General features: G+C 36.4%; 1 protein-coding gene across 2 annotated transcripts in view; it reads left to right on the top strand.

Annotated features, from left to right (window-relative positions):
- The first annotated feature begins 2,250 nt into the window (after nt 1–2,250).
- Nucleotides 2,251–15,854, top strand: part of SHE (Src homology 2 domain containing E) — a 69,383-nt gene continuing 55,779 nt past the window's right edge. The window contains exons 1-2 of one of the 2 annotated variants that reach the window (XM_053704461.1): nt 2,251–3,537; nt 5,315–5,441. In XM_053704461.1, coding sequence (XP_053560436.1) covers nt 3,121–3,537; nt 5,315–5,441 — 544 coding nt within the window. In that variant the 5' untranslated portion in view covers nt 2,251–3,120. Of the gene's footprint in view, nt 3,538–5,311; nt 5,442–15,854 lie in introns of both variants that reach the window. The other variant, XM_053704460.1, reaches the window with a different exon arrangement.

Below are 15,854 nucleotides of genomic sequence, written 5' to 3'. Positions count from 1 at the left end.
CAGGAGGACGCAGCAGTGAGGAGCGTAACAATGGGAGCTGCTGTGGGCGTCTGGGGCTGGGCAGTAGATGGACAGACTTGGAGATAGCAAAAAATTAAGAGGATCCCGGGTGTTAAAGTTAAAAGGTGAACTTTATTTATCTTCAGTAAAAACATCATAGACCCAGGATCCTCTTCATTTTTTTGTTACTGGGACCGCTGTTTAAATTTTCTGGAGGTTGGCTCCTGTTGTTCAATAAACCTATTGGCAGAAATGGATTGCTCCAAGGGGCGAGACTGGGACCATCAATTACGATGATAAGCAGAGGATTGGAACAAGGAGTAGCGGCGGTCTGTTCTTGAAAGTGGGGAGTATATACAGATAGAGAATGGCTCAGATGTGGAAGCCTCGGATGACAAGGTAGTTCCCCTAACTTGTACATACATTCTCCCCGGACACTGAGTGCATAACCTGACTTAACCATACTCACGGTCCTCAGTCAGCATAACCTTCCTGAGTTTAGCACTAAATAGAGACATTACTGTGAGCAGGGAGCATCTGACAGATGTTTAAGCGTCAATTGGATCCAATTAACATTAAACACAGTCCGCTTTGCACATATATAGACATAATGTATACATATACACTTAGTTTTTTTTTGGAGATGGCTCAAGCTGACAGTGGAGCCTGGTCATGGTGCCTGGAAAATGTTGCAGGGAGAGGAGAAGTGTGGAGGTGAAAATTAAATTCTCTGTAAAATGGCACCAAACTTTAAGGGTGCGGCCTATACTCGACACAATACGGTACTTTCAAGTTCCTTTAATATGTGCCAAAATAGATACTATCCAGAAATAATTTGTCAGAATACTTACTATAAAGAAATGCACAAAAGTGTGGGGGGGGGAACCATAAGGGACAGTTCACTCAAAATATTTCTTCCCTTTAAATTGTTCCCAATGATCCATTTTGCCTGCTTTAGTATAATAAATTGTTACTTTACACGTAGCTCCTTTACCCCTATTTCAGCATATGAAATAGCTGATTTAGCCTGTGGTATCAAAAAACTTATACTAAAAGTTTTGATACTGGAGTATATGCTATTGACAGAGACTATGTAAACACAACCAGCAGAAGAAATTACAGTCTCAGTGGGTTGCAGGATAGTTTAAAAGGGACACTGAACCCAATTTTTTTCAGTTTCATAATTCAGATAGAGCATGCAATTTTAAGCAAATTTCTAATTTACTCCCATTAATTTTTTTCTTTGTTCCCTAAATAAGATACTTATCATTAAAGTAGCGTCCCACTAAAGTCACATAAAAAAAAAGTAGCTTCATTGCACAACCACATACAACAAACCTATTTTCCAGTTGAATGTTCAAATATTTTAGAATACGAACTTTAATTACATGCAGTAAAATAAGGTAGTATTTGTGTTTTATTTTATTAAAATCAGTGGGGGCTTTTTGGTTACTGATGCACGCTTTAAGGATTCTATAACGTCCCAGCAACTAAAGGCATTCCTTAAAGAAACACTTCCGGATTTGGGCCACATTGGATTATAGTATTTGGAGTTTCAGGGAGATTGCATTCCATTTGCTGGCATCAGTGAGCCGCTATTACAATCGGGGAAGACTCCCTGAACTTCAGGAAGACTTGGGATGTCTGATATACACAAATAAACCTGAAAATTAAAATTCTCAAACATTTTATGCTCCGCAGCTGGTATAACAAGTCATTGAAATACATTAAATTAGAAAACAATTTTACGGTGTAGTCTCTTGCAAATATAAAACTCACAAGACGAAAACAATGTTATAAACCTGAAATTGTTAATGATAAAACAATTCGTTTTACGTGTTATTTAACTTTCGTAAAAAATAGCTTTCTGTTGTAAAACATGAAATAGCTCAAATAAGTAACCACATCTCCCATAAAAAGTGCATCTTACAATCATTGCAAGGGTATATTATTCTAAAACATGCTGTTTTCTAAACAAACACATTATTATTTAAAGGTAAATAAAATAACTAAACCTTGATACCGTGCTTAAAGTATTCGCCGTATATTCAGCTTTATTCCCGCCAAACTAAATACAAATTGTGACTTTATAGGATTGACGTTGGAATATCACTGCGGTAGCCAAAAAAAGACAAGTTGCCAATCACAAGATGGCGGAACTGATTAGGGCACGTGACGAGCCGGTGGCCAGGCGGTGCAGGATGCTGGGGGTGGTCGAGGCTTTGGATATTCTGTCCTGTTAGAGTTACAGGGCGCTGTCCGAGAGCACAAGACATTGAAAATGCGAAGTGGACTAGCTTTATATTAGGGCACTCAGAAGGAAAGGTACTGAGGATGTGAAAATACAGCTTTTGAGAGACAGCTACCCAAGAGAAGTCTGTCAGCCAGGAGATCGTAGCACTTAATACAAATAGCAGCAATAAATAATTGATTAGCAGCTGATCAACAGAAACAGCTGGTCAGCGAAGATAAAAAAAAAACTGCAACTATATAGAATTCTATACTAACTGATAAGCCCTCTCAATGTGGAACTAAAGACCATATAAGAAAGAGATACTTTTAATGAAATTGATAACTCATTCGCAATGGGTAATGTATATCTGTGAATAATTTAGAAAAGGTAGACTATCTCAAAATATGTTCTTTTAACAAAACTCAAATATCTCTTGGCTAGTGACTTTTTACATCAAAGCCAAAGGACAAGGTAGGAGGAAATATTTGGAAGTTGTACCCTATCTATTTAAGGAAGCACTATACAAATTAGTCTTGCTTTCATTATAGGAAATTCTGTTTTACATTTCGCCAAAAAGGAAAAGTCTGGATTACATTATCAAAAATAAGTTCACTGGTTAATTTTAAACAAGATAACAAAATATTCACTGCCAAGAAAAGTCTGGGCACCTCTACCACTTTAAAGACCAGGCTGGGACGCCCACTTGCAAGCAAAGCTTACCAGCTCATCTTTAAAATAAGCCTAAAGACCCTGGCAACGGTGGGGACCAAAGAAGCAGGCATAAACCACTGGATATTGGGGTCGCCTGGATAGTGCAGGCCCAGAGACTTGGGGCCCCTGTGGCCCTTAGGAATTAAGTATATTATTGTTTGACATCTTCTTTGGACATGGCAAAGTGGTTTAAAGAGCTCCCTTTGACACTCAAGAATGTTTCAGACAGAGCTAAACCGGGTCCTCCAGGGTCCAAAACACTTCCTAAAGTTGTAGCCTCCCGCAAGAATTCCTGTACAGACTCTCTTGGGGCCCCTGTGAAAACCAGAAAGAATTCGTCCTCTGATGGGCTAAGCAGAGGTTTAAAGGATAGTCGTTTATCCAAAGACAATTTACAAGGCCTGTTACCTGGCAAAGGCAGAAAAAATTCGAAGGATGAAGCTGGGTTATTTCGGGCCCCCAAGGGCCATAGCACTTACATCAACCGTCTCATTAAGATAGACCCAAACCTTCAGGAGAAAAATAATTTTCAAGAAACAGAAGAACAACCTAAGCAAGGGCAGGACCAGGAACGTGGTACCAAAGAAGATATGGTAAGTATACTAGTATTTGCCGCAATGCCTTCTAAATTGACATACAACGTATTTTCATATTTCTTACCTGTGCTGTGGAGGAGTAGATATTTGCAAGTCTATCAGTTTTCTCCCCAGTACCTATTTACTGACCACCCTGTTAAAATGTAAGCAAATATCAAGCTAATATTAGCAACAACGCCAAAAAAATTTGTTGCACACATTATCATTAAATTTATTTATTTTAAATTATGCAATTATAATTTGGATAGCTTAAGTAACATTTATAAATAACAGAAAATGTTATAGTATTGCAATGCACCCACTCAGCTACTTCATTATGCCACCCGGCTAGCAACATTTTCAGTGAAGAACACTGTATCTTTAAATTAAGCTACAATCTTCAGACAAACATCAAGCATATGCAAACTATTATAATAATTTATAATCTTATCTCAATAAATATTTGAAGATGATCTTAAAGGGGCAGTAAACTTACAAACTAATGTTATATAATTATGCACTATGTGCAGAATTACATAACATTAGTTTGTAAGTTTACTGCCCCTTTAAGTAATATCAGTTTTAAGGCTTTAATTGGATTATTCATTCAACAAAAAGACATTAACAATATAATTGTATTGCACTATTTTAAATCTTAATATTTGCTTTATTTATATGGTTTGTAAATGGGATGTCTTCTTAGATGGGACTGCAAGCTATATCTTTTAAAGGGATATTTAAAAAATAATGTCTTTCATGATTCAGATGAAGCCAGCAATCAGCAAGCGCTACCCTGGTGCTGAACTAAAAATGGGTCGGCTCCTAAGCTTAAATTCCTGCATTTCAAATAAAGATATCAAGAGAACGAAGAAAAAATTGATAATAGGAGCAAATTAGAAAGTGGCTTAAAATTGCCTGCTTTATCTGAATCATGGAAGAACAAAATTGTGTTTCATATCACTTAAACATGGTAGTTTGCAGAATTTAAGAAAAAACAACCATATATATTTTGGGGGTGGCATTGTATTCATCCCATAAAGTATTATTGGCTTAGCCTGAATGAAATGTGTTATGAAATAAATTCGTACATTTTGGCAGCATTATTCACCATTATTCAGTATTGCAATTGTTTTTATACGTTTTTTTTTTTATAAAGGCATTTACATTGAGCTTTAAGGCAGGGAATATTGAAAACTGCACAAAACTTCAAAATGACTTGGTTTTAATTGAAGTTTAGATTGGATTTAGATGTCTGAATCTCACTTCCTAGATAACTTAATGGTTACTCACTTTGAATTGATTTACTATCCTTATAAAGCCAGATGGGGTTGGCCCATTGACTTCTAAATCAAGGTTTGCACAAAGTGTAATTCCACCCTCCCCGTTTGTATCCTATTTTCAGTGGCAAATTGATAAGTTGAGTTTCAAATTTCTTTTGTTTCACAATGAGTGTTGACATGAAAGTCAAATTAAACTTTTCGTGATTCAGATAAAAGCTTGCAAATATAAGGCTTCCCAATTTACTTCAATGATCAGTTTTTGTTCCTTTGGTATCCTTTGTTGAAAAGCGTAACTAGATATGCCCAGGAGCAGCAATGGAGCTAGCTGGTGATTGGTGGTTACACACATATGCTTCCTTTCATTGGCTCCCACTAGTGTGCATCGCTGCTCTGGAGCTGATTTTAACTGTGTGTTTAATCCTTTTGTAGTTAATTGCATATAAGAACATTTTCCTTTTGCACTTTAATATCCCTTTAAATGTAAGCAAGTTTTTTTGTTCTGCTTTCTCCAGCAGATAATAATTTTAGAAGACTATGCAGACCCTTATGATGCCAAACGCACCAAAGAACAGAGGGATGCTGAGCGCGTTGGTGAGAATGACGGTTACATGGAACCATACGATGCTCAACAGATGATTACAGGTGGGTGATCTTTACAAGGATACATGCATAGAAATAAAAAAATACAAATAAATATTTGCTAGATGGATCTGACCAGGAAGGTTGATAAACATCTATATATTTAGCGCCTGAAAAACTACAAACTCTACAGATTCATGACATATACATTTGCATAAACAGATGTTCCATTTTAGTTAATAGAAAATCACTTTATTTAATTGTACATATACCACATTATTTTTTTAAGGCCCATCACCAGAACCGTTCTAGTTAATGCACCTGTTAGCAATGGGTGTGGCTGAAACAGCTGAACTCAGTAATTTGTAAGGACGTTCACATACTTTTGGCTATATAGTGTACGTACAGAGATAAACATAATAAATGCCCTTCATCCAGGGTTTTACATTTTTTTTTTTTTTTTTTTTTTTTATTGGCTACTGTTTTAAATATATTTGTATTTCTCACACCCACTTTCCAAATTTTGATGTCTCTCTAATTGTAATACTTTAACACCACCTTTACTGGTACTCTACAATAAATTTAGCAATGTTCTGTAAAGTAACATTTCCCCTGAGTCACCCAGCGAGCATGAGCTATTGTTTTCTTACCATTTCTTAAACCTGTCCCCTTCTATATTTGTGTTAAAGGGACAGTATACAATCATTTTCATATAACTGCATGTAATAGACACTACTATAAAGAATAAGATGCACAAATACTGATATAAAAATCCAGTATAAAACTGTTTAAAAACTTACTTAGAAGCTCTCAGTTTAGCTCTGTTGAAAAGGTAGCTGGAAAGCCCACTGCAAGTGGGAAATAAGACACACACACCCTCCCCCTTCCTTTTCATAGGAAAAGACCCTTTACACAAACAGGAGCAAGCTGGAGAAGGTAGCTGACGGTATTCTCATAAAACTTTGGGGCTTGGTTAGGAGTCAGAGCAATGTTATTTAAAAAAAAACAAAAAACTTTATGGGCTATATAAATGGATCATCTACAAAACATTTATGCAAAGATAAAATGAGTGTATAATGTCCCTTTAAGTCCAGTAACGCATATTTATGGTTTCCCTCAATAGAAAGCTCTAAAACTTGGGAGCTAGAAAGAAAGACCTGACTATAGATAAATGCTTTTTAAAAAATATTGAGGGACCAAGCCTCTTTTTTTATATGCATCTGCAGTATGAACAGTTTAGGGAATGCTTCTGGTTGCAAATGGGTTAAGTACATTTCCTGGCTACTCACCCCATGGATCATGGGATAGAGGCCAGGTTAGAGTGTTTGACCCTATAACTTCAGTTGTGATTGTGTATTACACTTCTTATCTCGACTCACAGCAGGAAGCGCCAGCTCCCAATTTCCTGCTCAGCGCCCCTGGGAGGGATAGGCTTCCCCAGTGTGGGACTTTTCCCAAAAAAAGCTGTAGATAGATAGCTCCCTACATTAAAGCAACAGTTACTTCTGTTTTTCTCTGGTCTACAGTTCCCAAGATATTTCCTGTTTTTTTTTTGTTTGTTTGTTTGTTTTTGTTTTTTTATCACTGTTTGGTAACATAACAAAAATGGCAGCTGGGTAACATCCCCATGAAGTAACAGCTTTTTTTATGGACTTACAGAAAGGGCATGATGGGAAACCAAGCAAAGTTGGTGGAGTTATTGATGTGAATATTTTCAGATGACTTTAGGTGTTTCCGGAGTTTTTTAAACAGAATCTCTCTATTCAGCACTCTACTATACTGAAGCCAGGCAATTATTAAAAATCCGTATTCGATTACCCACTATAACTAATATTATAGGTTTCTACAAAAATGCAAAAAGGATTAGAAAGATGCACTGAATACTTTCCATTTACTTAAGAAATGTACATTTTATTTTTTTTATTTAATTTTTTTCATCTTTTGTAATTTCTTAAAAACTTTTCATAGATTTTATGGAAAACCCTTTCTGGAAAACTTCTGTTCTGCCTATATAACCCCTGCAAAGGGGTTAAGCACATAGGTAAAGTCACACTCAGGGCTGACTGGGGCCAGGGGGTAGGGTGGCAATTGCAATTGCTCTATCATTAGTGGAATCAGGGCCATTACTGCATCTGCCAAACAATTCATTGTAATATTTATTTTTTCCTGTACCAATATTGTTGCAGCAGTTCCAATCATTGCAGCTTTTACTGACAATGCTGTATTTTCCCTGCTTAGCCATATTTAAAATGATGGTAAATACTAGCGTTGCCAGTGCTATAAATAAAGGGGACTTTCAGTTATAAAAAAACTTCATGCTGAAAGTTCCTTTATTTGCCTGCAGCTTAGCCAATAGCAGTGCTAGCCATCTGGCAAGCATGCTATTGACTAAGAGGTGGAAACGCCACCTCATTGAAAAAATAACGTTTTGCTGTGGGTGGCTGGAGGCGTTCAGCTCGGGATAAACTCGTGGTAAATAAAGGAAATTTTTTACACTTCATGACTGAAAGTCCCCTTTATTTATAGCACTGGTAAATCATAGCATTTCAAAAACGCTAGGATTTATCATCACTTTAAAGCAGGGTTCAACAAACCCAGGAGCCTGGGAGCCACTGGCTCCTAGAATTTTACCCCTGGCTCCTAACTTTTTGGGTTATTCTCTATATATCTATATACAAATCCAACTGTCTGGCTACAAAAAAATATGCCTGGCTCCTAAATATTCTTACTGGCTCCTAATTTTTGAACATATTCGTCAAGCACTGCAAAGTTTAAAGGGACAGTCTACTCCAGAATTGTTATTGTTTAAAAAGATACATAATTCCTTTATTACCCATTCTCCAGTTTTTCATAACCAACACTGTTATATTAATACACTTTTTTTTTTTTTATTTTACCTCTGTCATTACCTTGTTTCTAATCCTCTGCAGACTGCTCCCTTATCTCAGTGCTTTTGACAGACATGCATTTTAGCAAATCAGTGCTGACTCTTAACACTGTGCTCACTCCCGTGTAGTTATTTATATGGAACACATGAACCAACAGTGTCAAACTGTTAAAATGAGATGAGGCAGTTCAACATCTTAGAAATTAGCATATAAGCCTACTTAAGTTTAGCTTAACACATAGAATACCAAGAGAGGAAAACAAATTTGATAAAAGTAAATTGTGAAGTTTTTTTTTAAAATTGCATGCCCCCATCTGAATCATGAAAGTTTAATTTTGACTAGACTGTCCCTTTAAGTGCTTTTTGTTTGCTAACTCCGCATTAAAGTCCCTTGCACCCTTGTCTGACTAGTTTAGCCTGTGTTTAAAAAAAAAATGTTTTGCATCTTCTGTAAGTGTAAGTTCTCTAATTTCTATAAATGCAACTTCTATATATTAGTGAAATCCTGAAGTATCACATTTTCCTTATGTATGCCTATACATAAATACAAAAAATATATATATTAGGTAAGGGAAATCACACTCACTGGATTCAGCATCAGGTGTAGAAATACTTTATTCTGTAGGTTAGGTTATATAACGACTTCTATTCTGGTGGTTCATGTCTCAAAGGGGCACTCAATGTTGTACCAAGTCTCTTTAAGAAACCATAATGCAGAACCTAGGAGAGACACCGGTCTGAATTAAGGGAGTGCTGATTTTTTGTATAGAATATATTTATTCTAGTGTTTTGTGGAACCATGAGTCACACATTTGATGTGGACAGGTGACTTATGATGGTTGTTATAATATTCACTCTTTGGTGCTGTGTAAATATAGCTGTGTGCTGTAGGTATATATATTACATTGCCCCCACCTGGCTACTTCATAATGCCACCCAGGAAAATGTTCTGTGTAGAACACTGTATAAGAGTTTATAAGTTTAATATTTAGCAGATATTTATTAAATGGACTTCAAGTCAAAATTAAACATATATTATAATTCAGCAAGATCATACAATTAAAAAAAACAACAAAACAAAATCTGAATCATGAAGTTTTCATTTTGGCTTCTATATAAACCATTTAAATTCAAGATCATTTACTCATCCAATTAAACACTGCTTAACCTTCTCTAAAATACCCATAAGTTGATAGTTATAAACGAAAATAAAAAACCTAAACTAATGGTGTAGTAGCCAACCATCATCGGAGATGGACGCATAACGTCTGATCTCCTGGAAGACTGATGGCCAAATATCTCAGAAACAAGCCCTGGACATTCTAAAGAAGCATGGGGCTATACATGTAATTTTATGGAGCTACACTGTAAGCCAGAACATTGAGGACAACTGTCCACCCTAGGTGGCTTTAGTTGTCTAAGTGATACCGCTCCCCTGCATGATAACCGTAGGAATTAGCCAGGTAGCGTTTACATACATTGTCTAAAATTTGAACTTGGCATATAAATTTGTCTCACTTCACAGCATTTATAATTGAGTAGTTAAAAAAAAAAATATGAGCTTCTAGAAACTCGCAGTAGGGAATTCTGTTACACTATTTGTGATTTAGTTCACCCTGATCTATTGTCCATTTGTAAAGTAGAGAAGAATGGCTCTAATTGCACAGACCTTTATCTACACAGGAGGTTCTATACATGGAGCTGCTCTGCTGTAATTACTTTTGCTCCTCAAGACACTGATCAGAGAGGACCCCTGTAGTTCATTGCAGAGCTTGTACACACCGGTCGTCCTTGATTTTGCTTTGTTCCCTACCTGTGCATGTGGTGAAATAAAGTTGGCTGCATCTTGGAACAGCCAAGCAAGAAGGAACACAGTTGTGATGCTATTAACTGTAGTTATTGTGTCAAGAAGATCGCTGCCTCGGTCAAGGAAGTTGTCACAACCTTGTTTTTGTATCAGCACTTTAGGAAATTTGATGTACACTTCTAGACTTTTGCTTTGTGCTTGGCTATGTCATATAATCCTGGTGATAGTGAGTCTAAAGCAACTTTGTAGACACCAAGTGCTATGCATTCATGTCTATGAACCATGTCTATGAACGCTTAGACTCCTGACCTTAATAATCAACCACCTCTTGAACTGTAGTAGTCATGTGAGCCTACTTTGCACTTCTGTATTCTACTTAAAGCATTAGCCATATAATCTCTTAAAAGGGATAGTAAAGTCCAACTTAAACTTTCATGATTCAGATAGGGCATGTAATTTTAAACAACTTTCTTATTTGCTTTGTTCTTTTGGTATTCTTAGTTGAAAGCTAAACCTAGGTATGCTCATATGCTAATTTCTAAGCCCTTGAAGACGGCCTCTTATCTGAATTAATTTGACAGTTTTCTCAGCTAGAGGGCGTTAGTTTTTTATATATATATATATATAAATAAATAACATTGTGCTCATGCACGTGGTTATTTAAGAGTCAGCACTAATTGCCTGAAATGCAAGTCTGTCAAAAGATCTGAGATAAAGAGGCAGTCTGCAGAAGCTTCGATACAAGGTAATTACAGAGGTAAGACATATATTTCTATAACCGTGATGGTTATGTAAAACTGGGGAATGGTAAATAAAGGGATTGTGTAACTTTTTAAATAAAAGTTTTGGTGGTTCACATGACTGGGCAGTTAACTTAGAGGGGTATACTTTGTTTAGAAGGGACAGGAATAATAAAAGTGGTCAAGGAATATGCATGTATATTAAACCTAACCATAAACGTACAATAAGCGAAGATATTTATGATACAGGTGACAATGTAGAGACCCTGTGGGTTGAAATAAAGAGTGGGGAATCTTAAAAAAAAATATTACTTGGAACATGCTACAAGCCCCCCAATGTTAGTGACCTGGAGGAAACTCAACTACTAATGCAAATAGGTAAGGCTGCTAATAACAGTGCTGTAATTATGGGAGATTTTAACTACCCTGAGATAAACTGGGCCAATGAAACTAGTAATTCAGCTAAAGGGGATAGATTTTTAAATGTTCTAAGGGATAACTTCTTGTCACAATTAATAGAGGAGCCAACTAGCAGTAAAGCTATTTTGGATTTAGTGCTATCAAACAATACAGATATAATATCAAACATAGAAGTCAAAGAACATTTGGGTAACAGTGATCATAACATGGTCACATTTGAAATCTCTTTTCATAAGCAGTGTCTTAAAGGTTTAACTAAGACTTTTAACTTTAAGAAAGCAAAATTCAACAATTTAAGGAAATCATTAAATAACATACGGCTTGATTACGAGTCTTGCGTTATGACTAAAAAAGCAGCGTTAAGCCTCATAGCGCTGCTTTTTTATTACCGCTGGTATTACGAGTCTTGAAGATTTAGGGCACCACACACTTTTTTGGCCTTACCGCAAATCAACTTACGCAAATTGCGTATAGTCTTTTTTTCAATGGGACTTCCATAGCGCCGGTATTACGAGCTTGTCCTGGGAGGCCAAAAAGTGAGCGGTACACCCTACTCCGTCAAGATTCGTACAGCATTTTAAAGTCAGTAGTTATGAGTTTTACACTACAAAGCTGTAGCATAAATCTCATAACTAAAGTGCTAAAAAGTACACTAACACTCATAAACTACCTATTGACCCCTAAGCCAAGGCCCTCCCGCATCGCAAACGCTAAAATAAAATTATTAACCCCTAATCTGCTGCTCCGGACATCGCCGCCACTATAATAAACATATTAACCCCTAAACCGCCGGACTCCCGCCTCGTAAACATTAGTTAAATGTTATTAACCCCTAATCTGCCGTCCCCAACATCGCCGCCACTATATTAAATTTATTAACCAATAAATCTAAGTCTAACCCTAACACCCCCTAACTTAAATATAATTTAAATAAATCTAAATAAAAATTACTATCATTAGCTAAATTCCTATTTAAAACTAAATACTTACCTATAAAATAAATCCGAAGCTAGCTACAATATAACTAATAGTTACATTGTATCTAGCTTAGGGTTTATTTTTATTTTACAGGCAAGTTTGTATTTATTTTAACTAGGTACAATAGTTATTAAATAGATATTAACTATTTACTAGCTACCTAGCTAAAATAAATACAAATTTACCTGTAAAATAAAACCTAACCTAAGATACACTAACACCTAACCTTACACTACAATTAAATAAATTACCTAAATTAAATACAATTAATTAAATTACCTAAATTACAAAAAAAAAACACTAAATTATAGAAAATTAAAAAAAATATATAAGATCTTTAAACTAATTACAACTAATCTAATAGCTCTATCAAAATAAAAAAGCCCACCCAAAATAAAAAAAAAACTAGCCTAAACTACCAATAGCCCTTAAAAGGGCCTTTTGCGGGGCATTGCCCCATAGAAATTGGCTCTTTTACCTGTAAAAAAAAAAAATACAAACAACCCCCCAACAGTAAAACCCACACAACCAACCCCCCAAATAAAACCCTATCTAAAAAAACCTATGCCATTAGTCTTTATCCAGACGGCATCTTCTATCTTCATCGTTCCGACGCAGAACGGCTCCATCTTCAAGACATCCGGCACGGAGCATCCTCTTCAATCGAAGCCTTCTTCTGGAATGAAGGTAACTTTAAGTGATGTCATCCAAGATGGCGTCCCTTAGATTCTGATAGATTCCGATTGGCTGATAGAATTCTAAGGGACGCCATCTTGGATGACATCACTTAATGGTACCTTCATTCCAGAAGAAGACGTCGATTGAAGAGGATGCTCCGCGCCGGATGTCTTGAAGATGGAGCCGTTCTGCGTCGGAACGATGAAGATAGAAGATGCCGTCTGGATAAAGACTAATGCCCGCCTGGAGGACCACTTCTGCCGGCTTCGTTGAGGACATCTTGCCGCTTGGATGAAGACTTCTCCCGGTAAGTGAATCTTTGGGGGTTAGTGTTAGGATTTTTTAAGGATGTATTGGGTGGGTTTTATTTTTAGGTTAGGGCTTTGGGCCGCAATAGAGCTAAATACCCTTTTAAGGGCAATGCCCATCCAAATGCCCTTTTCAGGGCAATGGGGAGCTTTAGGTTTTTTTTAGATAGGATTTTATTTTGGGAGTTGGTTGTGTGGCCGTGGGTTTTACTTTTGGGGGGTTGTTTGTATTTTTATTTATTTTTTTACAGGTAAAAGAGCTGATTTCTTTGGGCAATGCCCTGCAAAAGGCCCTTTTAAGGGCTATTGGTAGTTTAGTTTAGGCTAGGGTTTTTTTTTTTTTTCAGGGGCTTTTTTATTTTGATAGGGCTAATAGAGTAGGTGTAATTAGTTTAAAGATCTTGTAATTTGTTTTTTATTTTCTGTAATTTAGTGTTTGTTTGTTTTTGTAATTTAGCTAATTTAATTTAGTTAATTGTATTTAATTTAGGGAATTGATTTAATTGTAGTGTTAGGTGTTAGTGTAACTGAGGTTAGGTTTTATTTTACAGGTAAATTTGTATTTATTTTAGCTAGGTGGTTAGTAAATAGTTAATAACTATTTAGTAACTATTCTACCTAGTTAAAATAAATACAAACTTGCCTGTAAAATAAAAATAAACCCTAAGCTAGATACAATGTAGCTATTAGTTATATTGTAGCTATCTTAGGGTTTATTTTATAGGTAAGTATTTAATTTTAAATAGGAATTATTTAGTTAATGATCATAATTTTTATTTAAATTATATTTAAGTTAGGGTTAGACTTAGATTTTAGGTGGTTAATAAATATAATATAGTGGTGGCGACGTTGGGGGCGGCAGATTAGGGGTTAGAAAATGTAGGTGGCGACGATGTTAGGGACAGCAGATTAGGGGTTAATAATATTTAACTAGTGTTTGCAATGCGGGAGTACGGCGGTTTATGGGGTTAATATGTTTATTATAGTGGTGGCGACGTTGGGGGGCGGAAGATTAGGGGTTAATAACATTATGTAGGTGTCAGCGATGATGTGGGCAGCAGATTAGGGATTAATAAATATAATGTAGGTGTCGCCGATGTTGGGGGCAGCAGATTAGGGGTTTATAAGTATAATGTAGGTGGCGGCGATGTCCAGAGCGGCAGATTAGGGGTTAATAAGTATAATGTTTGTCTGTTTGCAGATATACAAAAATTTGTAACAGAGTGGGGTAGACAAAATGAGAAGTGATATACAAAAATTGGAGGATTGGACAAACGACTGGGATCTAAAGTTTAACATAGCAAAGTGTAAAATAATGCATCTTGGGAAGAAAAATCCAAATGTTAATTACAGACTCAATGACACTTTACTGACTGTTACTGATGAGGAACAGGACTTGGGAATTATTATTTCAGATGATTTAAAACTTAGTAAACAATGTAGTAATGCAGCGAGTAAGGCTAGCAGAATGCTTGGATGTATTGGTAGAGGTATTTGCGGCAGAAATAGTAAGGTTCTTATGCCACTTTATAGATCATTAGTTAGGCCTCATCTTGAGTATTGTGTGCAGTTCTGGAGGCCATATCTTCAGAAGGATATTAACAAACTTGAATCTGTGCAAAGGAGGGCTACCAAAATGGTTCCTGGTCTAAAAAATAAAACTTACCAGGATAGGCTCAATGACCTAAATATGTATAGCTTAGAGGAGAGAAGGTGATATGATAGCAACTTTCAAGTATGTTAAAGGGCTTAGTAAAACTGAGGCTGTGGGTATTTTACATAAAATGGAAAATTCAAGAACAAGGGGTCATGAGCTCAAGCTAAAGGGTAGTAGATTCAGGAGTAATTTGAGGAAGCACTACAGAAAGAGTGATTGATTTATGGAATAAACTTCCTCAAGAGGTAGTAGCGACAAACACTGTGGACGACTCTAAAAATTCATGGGACAAGCATAATGCTATCCTACAAACTAGATAAGTTTATACTGTTAGGTAATATCGGGCAGACTTGCTGGGCCTATGACTCTTATCTGCCGTCAATATCTATGTTTCTAATGTAGGTGTCGGCAGTGTCGGGGGAGGCAGATTAGGGGTTAATAAGTGTAAGATTAGGGGTGTTTAGACTCTGAGTTCATGTTAGGGTGTTAGGTGTAAACACAAATTTTGTTTCCCCATAGGAATCAATAAGGACTGCGTTACGGAGCTTTACGCTGCTTTATTGCAGGTGTTACCTTTTCTCAGCCGGCTCTCCCCATTGATGTCTATGGGGAAACCGTGCACGAGCACGTACAACCAGCTCACCGCTGACTTAAGCAGCGCTGGTATTGGAGTGCGGTATGGAGCACAAGTTTGCTCTACGCTCACTTCTTGTCTTTTAACGTCTGGTTTGTAAACACCTGTAATACCAGCACTGTAGGAAAGTGAGCGTGAGAATAACGTGCAAATTAGTACCGCCCCCCTTATAACGCAAAACTCGTAATCTGGCCGATAAATTGGGACAAAGTATTCTCTAATAAAAATACAGAGGATACATGGATAACAACATTTAAAACTTTGTTTAATAAATATACATATCAACAAATACCATATGGTAATAAAAATAACAAATTTAAGCCAATGTGGCTAAATAAAAATTTGTTAAGAGAAATTAGGAAAAATC

The sequence above is a fragment of the Bombina bombina genome, chromosome 1 (assembly GCF_027579735.1).
Source record: "Bombina bombina isolate aBomBom1 chromosome 1, aBomBom1.pri, whole genome shotgun sequence".
NCBI lineage: Eukaryota > Metazoa > Chordata > Amphibia > Anura > Bombinatoridae > Bombina > Bombina bombina.
This window is presented reverse-complemented; position numbering and strand designations above follow the sequence as displayed.